Genomic DNA, 19,904 nt, shown 5'->3' on the forward strand with positions numbered 1-19,904 from the left:
GCTGATCGATTGAGAGGCTAGTTGGATGTATAATGCCACTTACAATAATGCAGCTTGCTACCTGGCCTCCGTAATGTGAGTCGGCATATTTGCCGCTTGCATTTGGGAGTTGAGGGGCTTGCTGATTGCTTTTAATAGACCTGCTATATGTAGGCGAATGCTAGAATGCATTCGGCATATTACATAGCATTTTGTATGCATGGAATCTTTTTCCGGCATTCCAACCCATTCGAACAAGCTGAATGTCGAATGCTAGAATGATCATTTACGGGAGTATGGTTTCAACAAGAGTTGCTGCTCTCATGGGGCTTCACTCCCTAGTCAGTCAAAGTGTCGTGTGGCTAGCCTTTGATACTTACAATAATGATAATTTATTGGCTTGAACAACATCCATGACGCCTGTAGTACTTGAAATTTGGCCTCATGACGCCTGCTGTGCTTGACAGTTGGCCTCACAACGCCTGTAGCACTTAGCCATCTAATGCTTTCGTACCAAAAGGTTATTTCCTTGGAGAACACAGAAGGTTGTTCCCCAAGTTTTAGCAGACGGAGCTGCCTGTCCAGAGGTTGGACGCTTTGTACCACCTGCCCCCTGAAGATGGTCGGCTGCATGTAAGGTTCCCCATCAGCATGTATGGCTGTTGAGGCACATACAGAGCTGAATGGATCATCTGAGGGCCAGAGTAGGCGGACAGGCCGCCTGACTTACCCTCTCGGTTTGATTGTGAATACCTCATTAAGGTATTCTGAAAGCTGTCTGGGTAGGTCGACGTTGTAGCCGACTCAGACATTTAGGATGGGGAGGAGGCATCGGTCCTTGACTTCTTCTTATTAGCAGGCGGTACAGACTACTGTGAAGCCATCTTAGTAGTACTCTCCCCACAGACGGTGCCAAATGTTTCGGGGTTTTTTATGTGTCCTGCGCGAGAGTTACAACACTAAGACTGGACCCACGCGCCTGTACTTGCAAAACAACGGAGACTCCCGGGGGTGAGAGTTTCGCCTCCGACGATCAAGTTAGAACGTGTTCGGATGTCGGAATGTAAAGGGGGATCAGGCTCCTTTTAGGAGAGGAGTGATCATCCGGCTGTCTGAGACAGCCTCAATATCTGAGTGTTTCACTCTCTAGTTTGTGTGGATTGAATGTGTATTCAATTGAGTTCCCCTCTAACCGATGTAAATGATCAGTATTTATAGTGTCTTGGGACAGGTGCCTCTTAGGTTATTTAACCTAAGTTGATGGGCTTCCCACCGTTTTACGGTTTTATAGGGTTATGGGCTTAAAGCCCGTTTTCCCCTTTGAATGACACGTGTCATGCTCTAATTGGCTCATTGAGCGCTGAGCTTAGGGACACGTGTCGCATTAGCATTGGTCCAAAATACCCTTAACAACAGCGACACTTGGCATTTCAGTTTTTCGCCAAACGTTGCGCCACGTTGGAGATAAATAGGTATTATTGTGACACATGTGATGCTAAGTAAGCGCTTTTTGGATAGATTTTTTAAGATAAAATTGTTGTATAGAGTTTTATTATCGATAAAATTTTAATATTTTATATATATATAATTAATCATAACTTTTTATTAAATATCCTATAACTCAATTCTATTTCCATCATCAACTTCGTTTTAAAAAGTTCTTTAAAATAAGATCCATTTATAATATATTTAAATACAAACTTTTATACGTAGCTGGTCAAACCATGTCACCAACTATTACAAGAATTACTTCGTTAGTACTATAGGGGTTACTTGGTCAATGTTATAGTAGTTACTCAATCAGTGTTATAGATAGGGGTTACTTAGTCAGTGTTAGAGGTTACTCAGTTAGTATTATATGGGTTACTCAGTCAGTTTTAAAGGGATTACTTTATCCGGCCAGATGGTGTGGCTAGCCGCATATAAAATGCTTTCAATTCAGTAAAAATAATTTAAGTTCAATAAAAATAATTTCAAATCAATAATAACATAGATATCTATTTACAAACAAAACTACAAAAAGTACACTAGTTATAAATATAAGACATATGATATTGTATGTCTAAATATCCTACATTATCCGAACGAATTATTTGACCATATTTAACATTCAAGTAAAAAGGTTATCTTAAAATTTTATCAACTATTTGGGCATAGCTCGGGCTCAAAACTAGTATATATATAAAGGGGAGTTTTTTCCCAAGTTTTTAGAGAGCCACGTAGGACAAAATTTTCTTAACGCGCCATGTAAGATTATAAATTTTACTAATAGCCAATCAAATAAGATATTTGTAAATTCTTTTAGAATTAAATAATTCAAATACCACATAAGCAAAATTGGCGAATGAGATTTTAAAGTTTAAATTAATTAAATATAATATATTATCTTTTGAGATTAGGAATTTTATCTAAATATATAACGAATGAGAGAAAATTCACAATTTATTTTAAAATATAAATATTAAATGATATATTACGTACAACGAATAAAATAACAAATTTTATCACATAATAAATACAAAAAATATTTGTTTTAAAAAATATATATATACAGTGCATCGCACGAGCTTCATCTAGTACTTTTGTATTTATGTGATAAATTTTGTTATTTTATTCGTTGTACGTAGTATATCATTTAATATTTTTATTTTAAAATAAATTATGAATTTCTTTTCATTTGTTATCTATTTAGATAAAATTCCTAATTTCAAAAGATAATAATTTGTATTTAATGAATTTAAACTTTAAAAACCCATTCGCCAATTTTGTTTATGTGGCATTTGAATTATTTAATTCTAAAAGATTTTACAAGTCTCTTATTTAATTGGTTATAACTAACATTTATAATCCTACATGGCGCGTTAAGAAAATTTAATCCTACGTGGCTCTCTAAAAACTCGGGAAAAAACTCCCCTTTATATATATACTGGTTTTGTGCCTGGGCGATACCCAGATGGTTGATAAAATTTTAAGATAACATTTTTACTTGAATGTTAAATACAGTAAAATAATTTGTTATGATAATGTAGGATATTTAGACATACGATATCATATGCAATGTACTTTGTCTAGTTTTGTATGTAAATAGATATCTATGTTATTATTGTCTTGAAATTATTTTTATTAAACTTAAATTATTTTCACTGAACTGAAAGTATTTTTACCAAACTAAAATTATTTTTACTGATTAAAACATATTTTACTGATTCTCTAATATTTTTGTAAATAAATTAAATAACAATGCATTTTTTATGCAGCTAACCACAACTTTTGGCCGGACAAAGTAACCCCTATAAAACTGATCGAGTAACCCCTGTAATACTAACTGAGTAACCTCTAACACTGACTAAGTAACCCCGATCTATACCAATAATTGAGTAGCCACTATAACAATGACCAAGTAACCCCTATAACACTAACAAAGTAACTCTGATCTTGTAATGGTAGGTGACACGGTTTGGCCAGCTACATATAAAAGTTTGTGATTAAATATATTATAAATGGATCTTATTTTAAAGAACTTTTTAAAACGAATTTGATGATGGAAATAGAATTGAGTTATAAGATATTTATTTTAAGTTATGATTAATTTTGTATATATGAAATATTAGAATTTTATCGATAATAAAACTCTATGCAACAATTTTATCTTAAAAAATCTATCCATAAACTGCTTACTTAGCATCATATGTGTCACAATAATACCTATTTATCTCCTGCGTGGCGTGACACTTGGCAAAATGATGTGGATTTTAACCCCTTAACTTAATAAAGAATCTAAAACCACACAAGTAACACAAGCCCTCCGAATTTCCTAAAAAAATTGAACAATTTAAGAACAACGAACCAGATATGACTTTGAAGACGAATTCAATGCCTACTCAAACTACCTAGACCACTCCTGGAACTAAGTATTTTGATGAACAAAACTTAGACTACTCCTAGAACTAAGAATTGAACGTTCTAATTATCAAAACAACTCCTTCAATTAAAAACTAGCAAAGAAAAGTTTAAACAAAGTTAAACAAATTGTATTGAAATTAATTTGATTTTTCTATCTATCTAAAAGCCACGAAATTCCCTTTATTTATAGGCATAAGAGGCACCACTTCTACTCCTACAAGGACTAGGACAAACCCTTAACCTTGTGCTCCAAGCATCCTAACTAGAATAGAATAACTACTTCTAATTAGAATAGGAAAACTAATCCTAAACAAACTCTAATTAACTAAAAACTTTCCTAACAACCTTAGGCAGTTTATAGCAACTAAATAACAGAAATTAAAACTTATCCTAAGTGCTTAAACCAAGAAAAAGTCTTTCAAGTGAAAGGTAAAAACTTGCAAACAAAACTCGATCTAGAAAAAACTAAGTAAAAGAAATCATCCATTTCAACTTGCCGCCGTCTCACCACCACACGCGCCACCCCACGTGACACGCGCCTGAGCGGCGTGTAGCTGGTCTCATTCTGGTGCCGGGAAGCCGGCACGTGGGCCCCAGGTCGGCGCGTGGCCATCGGCATAGTCGCCGGAAGTAGACTGCTGCACATCTTCATCCTTGGTGTTCAAGCTTCCTTCTTTCCCAATTGATCTAGTGGGCCTTTCCTTGCCTATTTCTTTGTTTGGGCAGCCTATAATGAAGCTATTTGGACCTTCTAAAAGTGTATTAGACCCTTCAAAAGAATTAACCTCTTGATTCATATCACGAAAAATTGGAATGCCAAGTGTCGCTGTCTCATGGCCGGGCTACGAGACCGGCTTTATTTGTTAGTGATATGATATTAGATTGAATACGTTAATTAAATGAAAAAATTGTCAAGATTAATCCTAACTTTGCTCTGTCCGCCCAAAATGATCCCAACCTTTCGTTTATCAGGTGAAGTGAGATTAGTTCGGATCAATTCAAATCTTTTGTCAAGGCACAACAAAGTAAAGATAGGGGTCCAAAACCCATGATTGGCAAGATAGGTACTGTACTAGATGTCTAGATTAGACGATATAAACCCATAACAACGATAAATAAAGAAAGATAAGCAAAGCATATATTATACGACTTTAATAATTCATTCATATCTAATCAGACCCTGTGACAGTATTCGATCCTCCTACGCAACTGCATCTCTGCACACCAGATATTTCACAACACCACTACTATTACAACTTGTATAAAGTTAAGATAAAAAGCATAATCACCTCTTTTTCTTCAGTCTCTCTCAAATTTCTCTTTAAATATTCTTGATTACTTGATAGTTTCTTACAATCAATTGAGTGAAAATCTGAAATTAGGAGAGAAATTTTGAGGTTTTAACAATGGCGACTATGTCTGAAAAACCGATTATGTTGGTGGGAATTGATGATAGTGAGCAGAGTTTTTATGCATTGGAATGGGCAATTGATCATTTCTTTACCCCTTTTGCTCCTAATTTTCCTTTTAAGCTTCATCTTATTCATTCTAAACCTACCCCTGTTACTGCTATTGGATTTGCTGGTCCTGGTATGATTTCATTTTTATGTCCTTAAATCTGATCATTTTTAATTAATTTTGTTGATTTACAGCATTTTATAATTGTTATGGTTTGTGGGTTTTGTTCTTTTGTGTTTTTAACCATTCATTTCGTGTCGGGTTTGTGTCATGTTGGATTGTCTATCATCAGTGCATTGGCCTAACAGGAAGAAAAAACAAAAACAAAAAAAAAAAAACCAAACTGGGTTGTGGGGGGTTTGTGCCTAGCTTTTTAATTGATTTTGGCTAATATTAGATTGATGCTTGATTTGGGAGAAGGCTTTTGGATACTATCCCCTTGATTTTTGCGCACTATAAGAAATTAAGAATATAATATTACAATCATTTCATTTGAAGGAAGAATTTTGCATGATTCATGTGAAATTTGGAAGGATTTTGCATGATTCATGTGAAATTTGGAAGGGTTTTGAATTGCTAATTCTGTATTGATGTCAAAATTTGAAGGATAATTGAGGCTACATAGAGTATGAGTAAAAGCTACTGCCTAGGATGTGTATTAGTTGGAAGTTTTACTAAAAAGAACATAAAAGTATGATTATAAGATCTTGTATGTGTATTAAAAGAATATGTAACCGAACATTGGTTCTTAAGTGTAAGATCTAAGCTTTCGTGTCCTTGTGCTTAGCTTTTCATAAGAAAAAAAAAATTGTAGATTGATGTTGAGCTGATGCTTGAGTTTTAGGGACTAATGATTTCATGGTACCATAAGAAAAAAAAATTGTAATAAGGGTTTAAAATGATCCATTGTGAAAATTTGAAGGATGCAAAATTTGCCTGTTTGTGTCGATGTGTATGTGAGTGTTAGAACTTGTATAAAACATACTATACAAGTATAGCTTTTACTGTCATATGGTATTTTTTACCAATCTCAGATAGATTTTGCATGAAAGCCGAGAACTTTGAATGCTCAATTTCTGTAGTCAAAACTTGTATAAAACATTTTATGTATTCAACAAACTTGTCACCCAAATCACATAAAAGCTAACTTCGTAAAGGGTTGAATTCTATAGCATAATTTAAGGTAACTTGTTGTATACACTATACAAGACCTACTGTGGAGGGAATTATTTGCTATCTTAGCAGATTATTTCAATAGCTGGTATTAGAAGATGCTACATAGGATACATATTAAAGATTTCTGCATGTAGATTTTTGAGGATTACCTCGAGTATCAAGTCTCATGGTAGGTTGATAAAGATTTCAGTATACAAGTATAAAATAAGAAAAGGGTTGTGTTTCAGTAGCAGCTGGATTATTGAGGATTCAGGTATTTCGTTCCAAGATTAATAAGCTCTTCTTGTTTAATTTGTGGAACCTTAGGTTCATTACACTTGTTGAATTGGTCCCCGCAAAACTATGAGGCTAGGGCGGGATGAAAAATTAGAGGTAAATTTAGGTGCATGGATGCAAACTAGTGTCAAGTACATCTAATAAGTCATAAAAATAATATGCCAAGGATTTGGGCATCTTAATATGAACATCTTGCATTCTTGTCAAACTTTTGGGACGGTAGGTAGAGCCACAAAAAAAAAAAAAAAAAAATAATTCTCTTGGTAAACTGCATGCTCAAAAGGTACTGTATATATTAGGCCAGCTTTTTAGTTGAGGTTTCTGATCTTAAACAAGTATATCATATGGATGACATTTCATGGTTACTTTCTGTAAGTTCATGAGCTCATCAGAACACTTAGTCTTACAGAGTTCAATATACTGTCTTGTATGAGCTTGTGTCAGAATGTTGGAAAAAGAAATTATACCTCCTGTTTTTATGCCTAGTTGGTATTTTAACTTGTCATGGCTGTCGTTTGAGAAGAAATGGAGAATGCAACATGCATATAGAGATTCAAAGTCTTAGAAGAGGACTGTAAATATGCCTGATTTTATCTTTGCTGTGCAAATTGTTTATGTGCTTATTGCCTTGTGTATATCTGTCTTCTATTTTCAGAATAAGAATTGGTTTTCTGATATTATTAATTGCAGGAGGCTCCGAAATTCTGCCATATGTGGACACTGATCTGAAGAAAATAGCTGCCAGGGTCATAGAGAAGGCTAAAGAGTTGTGCCACTCTAAATCGGTATAGCAATCTAATTTTTTTTATAAGTAATTTATAGAGGGGCTATTGATGATTACAGTTTGGGATTTTGATTCTGCATTTTATCTCACCCTGCATTACATTATCTGTCCTAAATACTTATATAGTTTATGATATTTACTGTCAAGTTATGATGCATATTGAAACACAAGAAAGGTATTGATTAAATTTTAGGCACCACTTACCCAAGGCCAAAACATATAACTGATAGCCCTATATTCTACTATCACTTCCTTAAAAGAGAGGATTTGAACTCAGAAATCGTGTATTTAACCTACCTATTTTTAAATCAAGAAGATTGTAAGACAACATCTGGAAGGGAAAATATTATATATCTGGAAATAGCGTTTCATTAGCTTGGTTTTTATGACCAATGCTTTCATAGTTCTTTGCTGCATATATTTCCTAACGATCTGTAACCACCTGTCCTTATGTATCAAGTATCATATAATTATAAAACACTAATTTTACTTGGGCTTTGTTTAGTTTGATGGAAAGACATATTCAATGAACAATGTATAGGAAGTTAAGGAAACTGAATAGTTTCCTACTTTAAGTTAGGCCAAAATGGCCTAACTTAAAGTAATACACAGCAGCTCAAAGGCCTAACTTAAATTAGGAATCTCAGTTTCCTTAACTTTCTATACAATGATTCCTTTGTTTAGTTCCTTTGCAGTTCAGCAGTTGTGATGTCAGTCTTCACTACTTGTTAAATTTACAGTTACGCTCTTGATTCAATGTCAATTTTCTTTTATTCCAGGTGGATGATGTTACCGTAGAAGTTGTGGAGGGTGATGCTAGGAATGTGCTCTGTGAAGCTGTTGAGAAGCACCATGCTTCCATATTGGTTGTCGGTAGTCATGGCTATGGAGCAATTAAAAGGTAGGTGCTTACCTAAATGAATTTGTTAGGCCTTTAGTTGAAAAATATGCCAATTATGCAAATGTAAACGTATAAAATGTATGTAACACCATATATTCGTGGTTAGCCTGGAAAACTGTCCTACAATTGCACTGCCATAGTAATGGCACCTTTAAATCAAAGTTGTTAACCAACTATATTTTCCAAACAAGTGCAGTGAAAAGGCAGCTCCTGTCAATTAAGTTGATCATGAAGATTAACTGATAATAACTTTGATTTCGTTGCAGGGCTGTTCTGGGTAGCGTAAGTGATTACTGTGCTCATCACGCTCATTGCTCTGTAATGATCGTCAAGAGGCCTAAGGTTAAGCACTAAAATCCCTTCCAATGGATGGTGACATGCAAGCGTGAAATGCTATGAGAACTGCCCTTCTTTCATAATATTTATTTGTGTAATAATTATTCATAACTTATTTCCTTTGGAGTGTGATAAAGAGAATGATACACATATATTGAATGATTAAGTGATAAGCCTATGCCTAGCATGGGTAATTGGGAATCATTTAATATAGTAATTACTTGTAATTCACTCTCTCAAATTTCTCCCTTGTCAAGAAAAATAAATTAGGTAAAAACCTAATTAAGGGATACCGAATTCTTGTATTTATTCTTATTGTCTTATTAAAAAATAAATAAGGGTATTATCAAACAGTTATACCCTACCCTTTTTTCAGAACTTTCAAAATAGTTGCACAATTTTTTAATATGCTTATTTGAGTAAGATGCTAATTATACCTTGCTAATTATATTAAAAACTAAATGGACGTGCTAACATAAATTACCCAATTACTAAATGCTTTTTTTTTAGAGGATCTTGCTAGCGAACACATCAGGGTATTAGATAACCCTTTAAAATAGTTCATAAAATGGTATTAATATGGAAATGCATGTTAAAATCATGTGTCAATCAGTATAATTAATGTTTATTTCGAGTTAAAATTTCAACTTTTAGTCATATTATCCAACGCCTCGGCCCGGGGCGTTCGTTAGCTTTTGCCCTTTTTTTAGATAATCTAACCTGACTAATTCTAAATCTCACCACTATATATATATATATATATATATATATATATATATATATATATATATATTTTATTTTTTTTAATTTTTTTTTCAATTTTCTGTCATTTTCTTGATCAATTGACCAACATCGACAACATTCATTTATATCCATTTATCTCTATCAAGTGTTGCCTCACTGACTCACTCCTATTGAAGTTGGGGGTCTATGAATTTTTAGCAAACAAAAACCACCAACTTAGTAGTTTTTGTAAAATGAAACATTGAAGTACTTTTTCAATGTTGGCTTAAGTTTTCCGGTATTAACTTCTTATTTTTCCTTTTTATTTGGTTTCTAATCCCCCCCCCCCTCTATTGTTTATATATTAATACCTCATAATTCGATCATTAAATCTCCCCAAATTTCCTCATGTATACATTTTCACCAAATCATCCTAAAAGAAAATTTAGGGTTTTGGTTTTCAATTTCCCAATCTTTTCCTTTTTACTAATGATTCCACTCCCCCCTCTCTCTTCCTTTTCTTCTTTTAAATTTTTTTCCTCTCTCTCTCTTCCTCTTTTTTTTTTTTTTTGTGTGTGTGTAGTGTAGCACAGCCCTCCTTGTTCTACAAGACTAACCCTTTTTTCTTCCTTTAGCCATTGAAAAAAGAGAGAAGCTTTAACTCAATTTACCGCTTCAAAAATGGATTGAAATTCGTATTAAGGGGAATAATGAGATGAAATATTTGTTAAGGACATTGATTATATCATCATTATCATTATTAGTTACTGTTTATAGTTTGTATAATCCCTTGATTAACTCATTTAGGTTGATACTTAAAGATATCCTTAATTACCTCTTAGCTTGTGTACCTAGTCAAATACTCAAATGTATCTAGTCGTATTTTATTGCCTACACATGTATAATATATACTCATATATAATCACATTAATATGAGAGTGATGGATAGCTTAAGTGGTTAGAGCTCCCCACCCGTTTTCAGGTGATCTTGGGATCGATTTTTATCTCTCGTCCTTGTGGCTCTCTAAACACCAAAAAAAAAATAACACACACACACACATATATATAATCACAAACACACACACACACATATATATATATATATATAATCACATCAATATAATTTAATAAAGTTTTCTCTCATTCTCTTCAAGCTTTATTTCCAAACTATATTATTTTTCAAATAACTATATCAATATCCTGTATTTCAAATACTTCGTAAAGTGCCAAATAAGGTTATTAGGCGTTCTTTAAATGGTTTCAGTACCCGCGGGATTATTAACCGTTCCTTTTTTAGAAAATGTTAATAAATTCCAAAATCCATTTCGGCGTCCAGTAGCTACCACTGTCTTTTTGGTTGGTACAGTAGTAGCCCTTTGGATGGGTATTGGAGCAACATTACCTATTGATAAATCCCTAACTTTAGGTCTTTTTTAAATTGATTCAATTCTGAAATAATACGACGTGTGTATCTAGGGAATAGTCGCTTCGAAGTGAGTTTTCCCTGGATACACCTATTCAATTCATTTTTTTTTTCATTTTTTTTTATTAATCAATTACGAAATGCTTTTTTAGAGTGCCATATATTTGTTTTACGTCTTCAATACGAAAATGCTCTATTTTAATAAGATCTTCTTGGCTGTTATTCAATAGGTCCGATAATGTGTGTATATTAGATTTTTTTAGGCAATTGTAGATCCTAGGTGGCAATTCTAATTGATCAATAAAAGTAAATTTCAATGCTTTTTTTTTGTTCTTCTGTATTTCAGTCAATCTATTATGAAAGGTAAAAAAGGGGAAAGAAACTTTGGGCTAATTGTCCTCTAAATCTAAGTTTTCTTCTTTTGCATGTAAAAAAGGAATCAATAAATCAATTAAATTCCAGGAGGCTTCATAAAGTGCTTCTTTTGGAGTTAAACTGTCATTTGTCCACATTTCGAGAAAAAGTATTTCTTGTTTTTCATTCCCATTTCCATAAGAATGAATACTATGATTCACGTTTCGAACAGGCATGAATAGAGCATCTATTGGATAACTTCCGTCTTGAAAGTTATGTGGCGCTTTTATATGATATCCGCGATTTCTCTCAAGTTGTAATCCAATACACAAGTCAATTGGTTCCGTCAAGCTAGCTATATGCCGTGTATTATCAACTATTTCTACATAAGGCGGCAAGATGATGTCTTGTGTAGTTACACATCTGGGGCCCCTAACACAAATAGACACCTCACAAGTTGCACATAGATTACTTCTCAATACTATTTCTTTCAAATTCATGAAAATTTCATGTACTGATTCTTGAATACCCAATATAGCAGAGTATTCGTGTGGTATTTTTTTTCAGATTTTGCACGTGTGATACATGTTCCTTCTATTTCGCCAAGCATCGCAATGCCTATTGTATCAGCTTGACCTTTCATAAGTGGAGAGAGAATAAAGCGACCATAATAAAGACATTTACTATTTGTTCTTGATTCAACACACTTCCACTGAAGTGTCCAAGTAGATACTCTTATTTTCTCTCGAACCATAGTAATATTTTACAAAATTGATCATATCTTTGAATCATTCATTTCTCTTGAAATATCTTCAATTCTGATTTCTACACACGTCTTTTTTTAGGAGACCTACAGCCGTTAAGGGGCATAGGGGTTACGTCTCGTACAAAACTTAACAGTATACCGCTTCTATGAATAGCCCGTAATGTTGCATCTCTTCCTAGACCAGGACCCTTTATCATGACTTCGGCTCGTTGCATAACTTGCTCTAACACCATACGAATAGCATTTCCTACTGCAGTTTGAGCCGCAAACGGTGTCCCTCTTTTTGTACCCCTTTAAGGATATATCCATTTCATGTCAAAACAAATCCTTCCGTTTTTTTATATCAATCAAATCTTTTAGCAATTCTTTCTAGATAGTTCCTTTTAGTTTTTAGTATAGTAGTTATCCTTGTCGTTGTTTGTGTTTTGGGTTAGAACAAATTACTATAATTCGTCCCCGTCTGCGGATCAGCTGGCATTTTTCACAAATTTGACGAACAGAAGCTCTTATTTTCATATTTTTTTATCCCGTTGTTTTTATTTTGAATCTAATTCTGGGAAGAAAATAGGTTTTTGACTATTTTGAATCTCGAATTATATTCTTATAGAAAGGAGTGTTGAAGTTGAAAAACTATCTAATCGTTCGAATCCTTGTTGCGGAGTCTATAAATTATACGACCTTTAGTTGAATCATAACGACTTATTTCAATCTTAACTTTATCTCCCGGTAGGATTCGTGTAGAACTACGTCGTATCCTTCCTGAAACATAATCGAGAATAAGATCTTCATTATCTAAACGAACCCATAACATACCATTAGGAAGTGATTCGGTAATCTAACCTTCATGAATCCATTTTCGTCGCACTTGTAGCTAGCTAATGCTTTTTAATTAGGCTTAGGCTGTTTGAGGGAAATAAGAGTGAAGGATTGCAAACAATAACTTACATATTTGCAGGACTGCACACAGGAAAAATAGGAAGTCAATGCTAGACAATGTTAGTCAATAATGAAAAAGTACATCAAACACTGGCGAATACAGGGAGGGTTCAAGTGGGTTCATTGAACCCACAGATTCTATGAAAAAATAAATTGAAAGTTTTTTTTTTTAAAACAAAAAATAAAAAAAAATAAAAAAAGTTTAAATAGAGTATATTCATAGTATAGATCAATGTGTTAGTGTGCAACCTAGTGATACTTTTTAGTATTTTCATAGTATAGAGCAATGTGTTAGTGCACGACACTTGATGCCACGAAAGCTCCTCGGTTCCTCGCTGCTCTACGCCTCTACGCCACACCTAGAGACCCACGGACCATGGTACTTTACTCCTCCTCACTACTCTACTTCAACATTTCAATTTATCTATTTTATATTTAATTGATAATTGTTGTTTTGCTAATTAGAAATATTATAATTGAATAATTGATTGTAAATTTGTGGAGTTAGATACTTAGATTCTTGGTTGTTGACTTGTTGCCTTGTTGGGTTTTTAATCGATGATTGTTGTAAAATTAATTTGATGTCTTGATTGCCATTTTGTATGTTATTGATTTATCGTATGAATGTTGCTAGATTTATTGTATGGATGATATGTATGTTTCTCGTGGAAATTAAAATTGAAACGCGTCTTTGCCAAAGTTTCAAATCTTCATCAATTTCGAATAGAAATGTTTTTAAGTGTCATTGATTTACAACTCCAAAAGCTCAATAATAGATTTGATGAGGAAAATATGGAGTCACTTATTTGTATGGCATGCTTAAATCTCGAAGATCAATTCATTTGCGGCATTTGATAAGCAAAAGTTGATGAGACTTGCTGATTTATATCCCAATGAGTTTCCAACAAATGATATGACAATAATTGCACTTTGTCATGAACTTGGATTTTTTTTATTTTTTTTATTAATGATATGCGCAAAGATGCAAGGTTTGGAGACTTAAAGGATACTAATGAGTTTTCTTTGATGTTTAATTTGTTGAAACAAATAAGCATACTTCTTACAAATTGGTTTATCTGTTTGTAAGACCAGTATGATCCTTCCGGTGGCGGCTACAAGTGTGGAACGAGTGTTTTCATCAATGACTTATGTAAAAAATAAGCTGCGGAATAGTATGGGCTGTCAACTGATGAATGATAGTTAGTCACTTTTCTTGAGAGAGACTTATTTGCTAGAGTTACTAATGATGATGTATTGACACACTTTCAAAGTATGAAAACTCGGAGAATTCTTAGGTATTTTTTTTTTTCCTTTTTTTTTTATGTTTCTACGTGTAATCCATTTGTAGTCTGAAATCTAAACTTATGTATTGAATCTTTAATTGATATATTTTCATTCCTTTTTATTTTTTGATTCCGAACCCACACTTCAGAATTCTTGGATATGCCACTGACGTCAAGGTTTCATCTTGCAAAAACAATAAATTGGTGGTTTTTGTCTGCCAAATTTTTTTTAAAGTTTTTCCCCCGTAAAATGATGCTTTTAAAAGGTAATTACAAAATAATGAAATTAGTCAAAGTCAAACCTAACTTTGAATCCGTTGAAATCAAGACAATAGGATAATAACAACGAAAAATTGTCATGAATAATTTGACATTTGGCCGGTCTTCCTAATATAATATGACATTTTAATTTTATTAAAATAATACTCCCTCCATGTTTAAATAAGTGAAACGTCTCCCTTGTGCATGTATAATATAAAATTTTGACTGATAATAGCATTAATTATCAATAAGCAAAAACTATAACAACTGAATATTAGTAAACTAATCATTGAACGATTCCAACAAGTATCCACAAGACTATATTTATTCTCATATATAAATCATAAATGTTAGTAAAAGTGAATTAAATGAATAGTGCAAAAAGTCAAAACGTTTCATTATTTTAATACGGAGAAAGTATGTACTCGACCTTTAGCTAGTCTTTCTAAAAAAAAGCATAAAATATATTAGAAATTGACTTTTGAAAACTATATATATTGTACTGATATTTTGAGACTATCACGTGATTACTTTTAATCTTATAATCACCAATATTGGTCAAACTAATGTATTGGTATGTAAACAAATAATGCAAATGTGCAATAGTTAAAAGGAAAAACTTTATGGGGATAATAATTGTTTCGATATAAACAATGTGGACCAAAGAGGATCCTTAGTCTAGTGGGCTGAAGACGGGGTTCGGTCCAATTGACTTTGGGCCGAGAGTTTCCAGCATAGCAAAACACGTTAACTGGCCTCGGGGGTTGTCCGAGGAACGCCCCTCCGATGCCTAAGTCATTCCTTTAATATCAATGGAGAGTATTAATGCTATGTAAGAGAATAATTACTAATTGCTTGATGCTAATTTTAGATACCTGTTTATGATAGAAGGTGGACTATTTATACCCATGGGTAGAAAATAGCATGGGGCCCTTAGGAGAGCGCATGAACTCCCTTAATGGACTTATGCATGCCTTTGGACTGATTTGCTGATATTAAACATGACTTAGACACATTGAGCTTGGTGGCCCAATTGAGAAGTAAGGCCCAAAGTGGTTTGGCATCCGAAGAATAATTAACTGAGATAAAAGTCATAAAACTATGTGCTAAAAAAAACTATTGCACTTAGAAACATTGGGAACAATGTGATTAGCAGTTTCCTTTTATAAAAGTATTAAACCAATTAATGTGAGAAACCTCTAGATCGTTAGGCAACAGGTAAGCAAAATCCCCTACTAATAAAATCAGGAAAAGTCCAGAATTATAAAGTGCATATATTTTAACAAGGTTGAATAAGAAAAACTATTATTTGTCGGGTATTTATTTATGCATAACTTTGACAGTTAATAAAGCTTGTGTTTTAGGTTTGGAATTGACTTTTTGATGATTGTATATATAGGAGCTACGGAGGTTCTGTCTTTTATGGAGGCTGATCTAAAGAAAAATGCTGCCAGGATTATAGACAAGGCTAAACTCGAAATCGGTAATTATTCATGAACTTGCTATTGTATTTGCAATGGTTTTGTTGTTTTCATCGCCATGTACTTTGATATAATTAAGCTAAGAAGGCTATATTGAGAAAAGCTTTAGATAGGAAATGACTGGTAGTCTTCCTTAATTCCTTTAAATGACTATCACTATGCTAGTTTTTTATTTGCTGATTTTGATTCATTTTTAATTTCAAAATTAATTATCAATCATCAATTTAATATTTAACATTCTTTTATAAATTTCAAATAATTTTTGTATTGTTTTTATAAATTTTTTAATTAATTTACAAAATTCAGTTTTCATTATTACTAAAATTAAAAAATAATTCATAAGTTAACTATAAAAATATTAAAAATAAATTTATATATAAGAAAAAACATTTAAAATTAATTTTGACATAAAAAATAAGCCAATAAAAAATTAGTATAATGGTACTACCATAGAATTTTTAGTTTTGTTTATCTTATTTTTATGAACTGAAATTAATTTGAGTGATTATTTAATATTTCTTCTTTAAAGTTATTTATTATTATTAAATTAAATCTATTTTGATTGGATGAGCATACATTTATTCGAACATTATAGAATAGTACTGTCTGCCTGAAATTATATTTGGATCAGAAAATGTTGCTGTTCAGACAATATTTTGTGAGTCTGGCTGATTTATACTTGAGGCAGTTTGAACTTATCGAACTTGCTTACACTTCAGGTTCATGACGTTGCTGTTAAAGTTGTAGAAGGTGATGCTAGGAATGTTCTATGTGAGGCTGTTGAGAAGAACAACGCGGCTATTTTGGTTGTGGGTAATCACGGTTACGGAGCAATTAAGAGGTAATTTATTATTTTTCCTCAAAAAAAAAAGAGGTAATTTATTAGTTCTTACATGTGTGATAAGGTATTATTTAACCATTTTTTTAATCTTATTTTTAGTATACTAACATGCTTTGTTAGTTAGCTATAGAAAAATGGCACTATGGCAGCACATTTTTCTGTTTTTTTCCCCGGGAGTGTTACAACCTCCTCTGCAATATGTCTGCTGGGCCTGAATTACAAAAGTCCAAGCCAGATTTTTTTTTTTACTACCTCGTTATCTGCAACTTTGGTATTTTTTATGTTTCATAAATAATACCCTCAAGTTACATGTAACCACTGACGGAGGTAGTATTATTCTTCTGAAACTCTATTACCCTTTGATTTAGTTAAAATATCCCAAAAAATCCCAAAATGCCGCTGCATGCACTAAAAATATCCTCAAATTGCTCCGGGATTGGATTAAAAAGTACATACGATCCTAGGAAGTGTTTTTGTCATTGTTCTTAGATTTAAAGTATAATCCTTAGGACCGTTTTGTCATTGCTTCATGTTAGTATATAGTTCTCTGTATGTCAATTTTTAAGCTAATATGAAACGGGCCTTGGCAAATAACTTCTCTACCTTATAAAGTGGAATCATCTCCGATGCGGAACACTTACAAATTACAATAGGTTTCACTACTGGAAATTGTTACAAGTTCCTCTAATATTTGGTAGAGGGGTTTTTAATGATTTTACATTTCAATGAGGCAAATAAATTATAAGGCATATTCTAAAGCCAATTGATGTTAGAAAGAAAAGATTGTTTTGTAGGAAAGTAGGAAACTGGCTCCTGTAGAATGAATACAACCAGATTGTGAAGAGCTATGCTGACAATAACTTAAATTTTATTACAGGGCATTCCTAGGCAGTGTGAGTGACTACTGCGCTCGCCATGCTCACTGCTCAGTAATGATCATCAAGAAGCCAAAGACTACCACTGGAAGCAAGAGCTAATATCACTTCTGAAACTGTAAGCTAATCAATGGTGCAGTTACTGCAGTGGAAGCAACCATTGGCCCCCTTTTTCTTTTATTTATTTATTTATTAATTTTTTTTTCCCTTCTTTTTAGGATGTTTAATGAAGAATTGAAGATTGAACTGGACAGTGATGCATAATCGTTCCGGTTGTAGTTAAGTACTTGCTTGTGATTGTTAAATATGAACGTTTCTGTGTACAGCTTGTGGTTGAGCCCCGAGTTTAAACTTTTGGTCACATTAGCCTTGTACTCCATCTGTAAAAGTGGTTACATTTTGTTTTTTAAGGTTAAAGTTTGAAGTATTTCACTAGAATTTCTTGCTCATACAATCATATAGCATCATCATGCAGTAATTTGATTCTCAAACTTTCACTATGGTTCTCAGGAATGTAAATTTAATGAAATAATGTTAAAGAAGTCTTCATGTTGGTTTATGTAACCAACCCCATTTGTGGGATTAAGGCGCTCATCAAGCCAAAGAAGAATGAAATATAAATCGAGATGAATCTAACATTATTTCATATGATTATATTTATAAATTAACAAAACTAGTCAAAGTGGAGTATATGGTAAAAGTTTTTTTTTTCTTTTTTTTTGAAGGGAAAGATAAAATATCATTAATTGAAAGTCATACGACATTTACAATAAGCATTATAGAAAAGTAAAATACAATCTAAATTGATCAAGTAAAAATCCTCTTTAAAGAAACTATGATGATGAGAAACTAGATCTAACGATGAAGCAAAGTCCCCGATTGTTCGCTGAATTATGTAGCCTTCTGTGAGGGAGTCCATCTTCTTGACATAATTTTGGGAAGAAAATTCATTGCTTGACCATGTCGATCGCATCCTCAATTCTAACGCCAATTGCAAAATTGTACGAATAACATCCCATGAATCCAATCTTTCAAATAAAACCCTAAAAATAAATTTCAATCTTCCATAAGGGAAGAGAAGAAAGACAAACACCAAACTCTCACAAAAGGAGAGAACAAACCCAAAAATTGGGAAGAAAACTCTCATAAAGAGAGAGTAAGGAGGATTATTAATGACTAAAAAATAAAGGAAATAAAGAAAGAAATGGGGCTTACCATCATCATCTCGATGATGATGGTAGCCCCTTACGACTGCCAAAGATTTTAGGGTTTTTTTTAGAGAGGGAGAGAGGAAGAGGCGAGTGAAAGTTTTTAGGTAGGCTTTCTTTTGAATAGTGTAAAAGTTAAAGTATTGTATTTAAAAAAAAATGGAGGAAGTATGAGTATTAATGATGTAAAGATGTTGGCTCTTTCAAAAAAAAATAAATAAATAAATAAAATTGTTAGCAAAGTTTGAAAGTAATTATATTGTAGAATAATTCAGAAAAATTTATAATACGGGGTAGTATACTTACATTGTTTATTGATTATAATTAGTGTGACAAGCTTGACTTTGACTTTTTTTTTTTATTTATTTAATTTTTCTAATATGAGGGAGACTTTCGACTTAATCTAATGTATGTATAGTTCAAATTTAGTTGAACTATACCAACTCGAGTTGCATTTTCCACACCATCATTGTTATATATATATATATATATATATATATATATATATATATATTGTTACTCAATAAACGGACTCAAAATCAAATGATATGATTTTAACCTTTTTTTTTTTTTAGGAATATGATTTTAACTTTAACTAACTCGACTCGGAAACCAATGAATTAATTACTCAGCTCCTTGTTGATCACTATTTCATGATATCTCATTTGATTAGAATCAAACTTGATCCAATCACAACCCTCAATCCATCAGAATCCAAATTGATTTATATACTTGTATTTATTACCTAATTATAAACTAGTCAAGCTTTACTTGATAAAACATAATCCAATCAAAGAAGATATCAATCAAACAGAGCCCAAAATGAAGGATACACTTGTATTTATTACTTAAATTATAATCCAGTCAAACTTTACTTAATTGACTCAGTATTGATCCAACCAAACGGAATCCAAAATGAAGGATACACTTGTATTTATTA

At 32.6% G+C, this 19,904-nt stretch overlaps 1 protein-coding gene and 1 long non-coding RNA gene across 2 annotated transcripts; both read left to right on the top strand.

Moving 5' to 3' along the window:
• The first annotated feature begins 5,058 nt into the window (after positions 1-5,058).
• LOC110739233 (universal stress protein PHOS34-like) lies at positions 5,059-9,191 on the top strand. Its single transcript, XM_021919690.1, has 4 exons — positions 5,059-5,472; positions 7,483-7,577; positions 8,356-8,477; positions 8,744-9,191. Exons 1-4 carry the CDS (start codon positions 5,289-5,291, stop codon positions 8,829-8,831), a joined length of 489 nt encoding a protein of 162 aa, XP_021775382.1. The 5' UTR covers positions 5,059-5,288; the 3' UTR covers positions 8,832-9,191.
• Positions 9,192-15,825: 6,634 nt separating this feature from the next.
• Positions 15,826-18,476, top strand: LOC110739188. Its single transcript, XR_002514748.1, has 4 exons — positions 15,826-16,042; positions 16,760-16,881; positions 17,759-17,874; positions 17,975-18,476. It is a non-coding gene; the product is annotated as an uncharacterized LOC110739188 (long non-coding RNA).
• Positions 18,477-19,904: the final 1,428 nt, after the last annotated feature.

Source organism: Chenopodium quinoa, unplaced genomic scaffold (genome assembly GCF_001683475.1).
Source record: "Chenopodium quinoa cultivar QQ74 unplaced genomic scaffold, ASM168347v1, whole genome shotgun sequence".
Lineage (NCBI taxonomy): Eukaryota > Viridiplantae > Streptophyta > Magnoliopsida > Caryophyllales > Amaranthaceae > Chenopodium > Chenopodium quinoa.